The 6420-nt window shown below is 43.1% G+C and overlaps 2 protein-coding genes across 4 annotated transcripts in view; both read right to left on the bottom strand.

Moving 5' to 3' along the window:
- slc43a1a (solute carrier family 43 member 1a) overlaps positions 1-5783 on the bottom strand; it is a 13843-nt gene extending 8060 nt beyond the window's left edge. Inside the window, exons 1-4 of one of the 3 annotated variants that reach the window (XM_020596237.1) lie at positions 5570-5783; positions 4839-5094; positions 3033-3088; positions 2765-2841 (exon numbers count right to left, since the gene is read on the bottom strand). In XM_020596237.1, coding sequence (XP_020451893.1) covers positions 2765-2841; positions 3033-3088; positions 4839-5094; positions 5570-5723 — 543 coding nt within the window. In that variant the 5' untranslated portion in view covers positions 5724-5783. Of the gene's footprint in view, positions 1-2764; positions 2842-3032; positions 3089-3594; positions 3691-4838; positions 5095-5506 lie in introns of those variants that run through there. The other 2 variants (XM_020596246.1, XM_020596251.1) reach the window with 2 other exon arrangements.
- Positions 5784-6255: 472 nt separating this feature from the next.
- slc43a2a (solute carrier family 43 member 2a) overlaps positions 6256-6420 on the bottom strand; it is a 6484-nt gene continuing 6319 nt past the window's right edge. Inside the window, exon 4 of the mRNA XM_020591592.1 lies at positions 6256-6339. Coding sequence (XP_020447248.1) covers positions 6256-6339 — 84 coding nt within the window. The remainder of the gene's footprint in view (positions 6340-6420) is intronic.

The raw sequence follows: 6420 nt of genomic DNA, 5'->3' as shown, positions 1-6420 counted from the left end.
TAACCTTCAAAAGTCAGTTTATATGCATTGATATTATGATCTGTATTTTGTTCTTTTTTATTTTATTCAACACTTGCATTTTGTCTATTATAAACTGTCAAATGTAATTGTATCAAATCATATGACCGACCTTCTATATCAGGCTTAGGGGTTGGACATGTGTTGTTTCTTTATACAACAACTGACAAGTCAGTTAGTCATTACCAATCCATTCTGAGATTTTACTCTCGAGCACATGGTTTCAGTCATGTGTGGTACTTTGTTGTCATTTTCTTGTCAGATAAACAGCAGTGGGGGTCAGTCTGAGCTGGTACTTTATACTGTACCCAGCCAAATAAGATTCAGACCAGAACAAACAAAGGGAAGCTGCATATTGCTCAAGTGTGTGTGTGTGTGTTCTTATACTACTGCAGTAATATACAAAAGTATATTTACAGGTACTGCACTGAGGGTTGTCATTCTGTTATACCGTCAGGGGTTAATACTTCATCAGTGAGGGCCTGGGGGGAAGAAGTCTGGTTGTTTTGGTGTATAGTGACCTGTAGCAGAGGGGAGGAGTTCAAACCGTCCAAATCTTATCTGCCCTTCTTACTGTGAACCAGGGCTTATTGTTATTGTATATGCAGAAGGTCTTGATGGGCACACACACGTCCTCACAAAAGCTGATGTATAATGTCAGTGTCAATGAGTTCATCCAGGTCTGTAGATACAGCCTCAAATACACTCTAATCTGTGCAGTCAAAGCAGGCCTGCAGCTCTGACTTTTGCCTGCTCGGTCCATCTCTTCACTGTTTGCTTCTGCCTGTAGGTTGGAATGAGATGGACCATGCAGTGATCAGAGAGACCAAGGGCTGCACGAAGGACAGAGCAATAGACGTGTTTTATTACCGAGTAGCAGTGGTCCAATGTGTTTTTGTCCCTAGTGGGACACTTGACATGATATCTGTGTTTGGGGAGTTCATAAGTGAAACTTGTTTTGTTAAAATCCCCTGAAACAACTGGTGGGGACTCGGGATGCTTCAGTTCTGTGCCAGATATCTGTTTGGCCAGGTATTGTACTGTGCTAGTGTGGGCCTGTGATCTTAGAGACTCTTTTCATCAACTGCAAACTGTTTTATTCACCCGGAGAATTTTCATCATTCATTCTGGTCAGATTGTATATAAGTCTGTGTTGCAAGTTCTTTCTAACACTGTGACATCTTTACGCCACCTTTTTAAACCATCACCTTTTATATCAACGGTATTTAATTTTAGAATAAATATCTATTTTGTTTTTCCCTCCTGTAAACCAGCCTTATCAGCCTTTAACCACCATTGTCAGCTGCTTTCAGAGCAATGTACCGGCACAGTTTACTGTAAAGGTGCAGAATGTTTATTTAACCTGTTAGTCCACATTTAAAGTCATAGTCAGACACCGACAAGCCTACAGTCAGCACTCAGAGGAGGGAGATCATCTGTTCCTACTTAGCTTGGACCCTCATTATCTAAACATCTGTTTCAAGTTCATCTCCCTGTGTACATAAGCATGCACACACATTTGTACATCCGCACGTGTGCACAGTCATGCATTGACTTTCTGCTGGGCAGAAACAAAAGAGAGAGAAGGACAACAGGAAGACAAGAAGAAAGGAAGGGAGTGCAGAAGAAACAAGAGAAGTGTGGCCTTGAGTGTTCTGATAGAGGTGAGTGGGCTGGGCTTCGGGGAGGGTGTTATGGGTGGAAACACTGATGAGTCTCATTCCATCTGGGAGAAGTCATGTGCAGCTCTGATGGAAACACTTAACACACACACACACTGCACCATCACATGGCACAAATCTGAAAATATGCCAGGATACAGGAGGGAGCAGCAACAACAATGTTGGGACCGGTTGACACACTCACATTCAAATACACATGCCTGACCTGTAAACAAACAAACAGCTCCCAATACACAATGCTTCTCAGCTGAGACAAGCATAGGCCCCAGCCACGCCGAGTCTATCAGCTACTAAAGGTCTCCTGCTCATTTGTTTCAGGAACACAACCCTACATCACTTCATTCTCCAAATATCAGTTATATAACCACAGAGACTTTTTGCAATTTCAGCTCTATAATATGGAACCGACTGCAGAGTGCTGTGAGAAAAAAGACATATATTGGCCTCAAATTAATAAGCATATGAATTATCCTCGTCTTCTTGATGACAATATGCAATATAGTGACGATAGAGGCTATAGAGGCGTATTTTAATTCCTCTACTCTGAATGTTTAGCAACTCAAACACTGAAACATAAGAAGTTAAATATTTAATGATTTATGTTGTTTGTCATTTTCTTTACCCTGCAGTCCTACATTTTTTCCCAGGTGGCCTGATCAAAATGTAGTGCTTTAAATGCACTATAAATGTAATATACACTGACCATTTTTTTACTTGGTCATGCACACATGTACAGCACACAGTGTGAACATGAAGTCAGTCTCTGTGGCAACAGATGACCAACAAATCTAAGTTTAGCATGACAAAGCACCCAAACACTTTTTGTTTTTTCTTCATGATTCCCATTTCGTTCTTTACTAGTTCAGATTAGCCCCTATGTCCAGAAGGTGATAACAAAGATGACAGTCATGATGGTTTGTACTACTGACTACCAAATGATCACAGTGTTGCCCATGTCTCAAATGTAACTATCAACATTATATTAATCTATGTTCTCCTCCATTAATCAGCCAGAATCTGTCTTTTTCTGCTTCCTGATCATTGTGTGTGTGAGTGTGTCTCACCGTGAGGGAGGTGAAGGTCAGGCAGATGCCTCCAAAGCCGTTCAGAGAGAGAGCCAAGAAGATGAGCGCTGACAGAACTGCAGAGAAGAGAAACACAGAAGAAGACTTGAAGCCAAAACTGGTCTTGCATAAATTGGTAAAACAATTAGTTCCCTAAATCCCAGCACTAGAAATTTGTTATTATGAGTCCATGTACTCTTTATTGTTAACTCACCCTTTAATTGTCTTGATATCTAACATGTCTTATTGTATGTTCATTTATACTCACCAGGAGGATTGCATGCACACGCTGCCATCATCATGCAGGACAGACCAAAACATGAACTGCAAAGAAAAAGGAAACAACAAGGACTTTTTAATTTTTGTATACAATACCACAGTGGCGCAGTGGTTAGCACTGCTGCTTCACAACAAGAAGGTTCTGGGTCTGAACGTCACAGCTGATCTGGGCCTGTGTGCGGAGACTGTGTTCTCCCTGTGTGTGCGTGGGTTTTCTCGGGGTACTCTGCCTTCCTCATGGGGACTAGATGCTGGCCCCCACACTGTGATTCTAGGGTGACAACTTGGTTTAAGGTAGGAGAAGTCTCTAGGAAATAAATCTAAGTCAATGTAAAGTCCACATGAGAAATGAAAACAAATGTGTGTGTGCGTGTGTATGTAAGAGAAGACTGTTTCAAACAATTTACTGTGTCTATTTGTCCATCTGTGAAGATAGTGCTGACAGTGGTGAGTGTTTATACACCCAGAGTAAAGGAATTTCACTACTAATGTAGTATATGCACACAATGTGCACACATACTCTAGTGCCCCACCTACAATAATTGATTTACCTGATTTACACTCAAGTGACCTAGGGCCCTATCTTGCACAAAACGCATGGCGTGGTTAGAGCATCTGTGTTTCCTAACTTCCTACTGTCAGGTTTGCCTGGCTGCACCTCCCTGTCTTTGTTTTTTGTTTCCTGATTACACCACATTGCACACCTGCCACACATTCCTTAATTAACACCAGCTGCATTCACTTAGTCCTTCCCGTTCATCACCACTCTTATGCCGACAACCAGCGCTATCTTTTTCTCTTCTTTGTGTTTCCTTTGTGCCACTAGTTTGTCTTTGTCGGATTATTACCTGTTTACCCCATCAGAACCTAGCTATTCTCTACCTGCTCCTCCTCACCACCGCAGCCACGGGCACCCAGTCCTACAGGCTACCACCACTCACCACCGTCATCTACTCTGTCTCCTCAGCCTGTTCCACCTCCATTGGCCGGCCAGTGAGTGACCCCTCTGTTCCGCAGCTCGGCCCCCCTCTTCTCCTCTGTAACTATCTCCATACTGATCTACCCTTGGTCCCACAGTCTGTCTTATCATATACTTAATCCTCACTGCCATTGTAAATAGTTGTACAACACTTAATAAATATGCTTGCACCGACGTCAGCCCTCTGGGTCCGGTTTTCTTCGCACACTCACCTTCCCGTGGGTGTGCGATACTAACACCTACCAGCATAATTATCGTTTTCATGACATGTGCATCACATTGCCTTTTTACCAAGCAGCGGCTTCACACCGGCAACTGTATCCGGATGAAAATGGGATGGGTGTTTATCTCTAGTCTCCCTCCTTCCCCTGTGAAAATGTGATCTGTCTACTTTTTTTTTTATTTAACCACACTCTCAGTAGTACACAAGGAATTGACATCTGTTCAGCTTTCACTCATTACATAGATGTGTTTCCACCAGAAATTACTTAGTATTTTTTCATTCCCAGGAACTAAAGTCCAAGAACTTTCCCTTGGGAAAAAGCCTCTCGAACGCATTGTGATCTGGTTTTCCACAGCAGGGCTGAAGCCCTGGTGTTTGAGCAATCAGCAACGTTCAGCAGTGCACAGCTTTAAACTTTCATGAATCAATCGACACATTTTCACAAAGCTAATCTGCATCTAAAAAACAAGGTTTAGATTTCTGTGAATTATGCTGAACAATAACCAGATGTGCCAGAAACACAGCAACCCCACAGATGCACAGCACATTCTTTTACAAATCTGACATGTCTATGAATATTTTAGAACCATTACCTCCCCACCAGGCGAAGTGGGCGTGGCCCAAACTTATCCATCAGAATACCGAGTGGTAGGGTGGCGGCGCTGAGCAAGAAGGAGCCAATGGTGAAACCCAGATTCAGCATCTCCTCCTGGTCCACGCAGCTGAGCCACTTGTGCGCCTCGCCACTGGAGGAGTTGCCCAAGGATACGACCATGGAGTCATTATCTGTGGACTCGTGCGCCTCGCCACTGGAGGAGTTGCCCAAGGATACGACCATGGAGTCATTCTCTGTGGAAACAAACAAGGTGGGATAATAAGAGTGGTGGATGATAAAAGTGTGCACACAGAGAAAGGGCAACGAAACATGTTTTGAGTTTTATGGTAGTTGCGTCATATGTCTGATGTCAGAGCCTCCAATAGTGGGTCCAACTCCCTGTTATGAAGTAACTATTCAAAATAATTCGAATAGATCTATTTGGGATCTGTGAAGGATCATGATGCATAAAACATGTTGTCAGTATCAATCACAGATAGAGAACAAATCCAGTGTAACCAAATCCATCCACAATGAAAATCCAAAACAGGATGAATGGACCCTTTTCTGTCGGAGATATCCGTCATCAATTCAAAAATCACATTTAGACGATTTAATTCTCATAATGTTGTGAAAAATAATTAGGTATCAACATATTAAACCAACTTTAAGTATGTCGTTTGTGTCTCCATGACTCCAAACAGAAAGTGAAGGGTCAGTGATGCTGACCTGAGCATAGGTGGGAGTAGAAGCCTTCCCTTTTCAGCATGATGAGCAGGGAGCCCCAGCCCAGCAGGACAGCCGAACACAGCAGATTTTCAATCACCGCCGTCACTGCCATCCACCAGCGTCTCCTGTAGGCCTGGACGAGAGACAGTGCCATCGCTGCTCCTCTGTAATGGAGGAGTGACAAGGAGGGAGGAGGGACAGTGGTGGATAGATAATGAGGACAAGGCAATTACAAGGTAAATGGACTTACACTTGTATAGCCCCTTTCTATGCACTGAAGCACACTCAAAGCACTTACTGTACACATTATTAACCCATTCACCCATTCGTACACCAGTGGGAGCAACTCAGGGTTCAGTGCAGGGGTGGCCAACCAGTCAGAGACCAAGAGCCACATTTTTTACTGTGTTACCGCAAAGAGCCACATCATACACATGCACACACATAAACATCACCCATCCCTTCCTCTCACACACACACTGCTCAGCCAGATTTATTGTAAATGCCACACACCAACATGATAATGACAGAAATGGACTCCTACAGTACTAAGACCACAGGCCAGTCATTTTCAACAATGAACATTGTGTGCACTGTCTCACACACACAAACTCTCAGTTCAACCAAGTCCACAAACAAAAATCTAATAATTTACAATAGCGTTTTTCTTGTACTATGCATGTTGCTTAGTGGGACTTCTGGCATTCCTTGCCTTGAACAATCCTCTTCAAATCTGGCTTGTATTCCGTTGTTGCCACTCGAAGCAATTCCTTCACATGGGTGTCAGTCAGAACACACTGATGCTTTGATTTCACGTGTTTCAGGGTAGAAAACACAGACTCGCAGACGTA

This window comes from Monopterus albus, unplaced genomic scaffold, assembly GCF_001952655.1.
Source record: "Monopterus albus unplaced genomic scaffold, M_albus_1.0 scaffold2.1, whole genome shotgun sequence".
NCBI lineage: Eukaryota > Metazoa > Chordata > Actinopteri > Synbranchiformes > Synbranchidae > Monopterus > Monopterus albus.
This window is presented reverse-complemented; position numbering and strand designations above follow the sequence as displayed.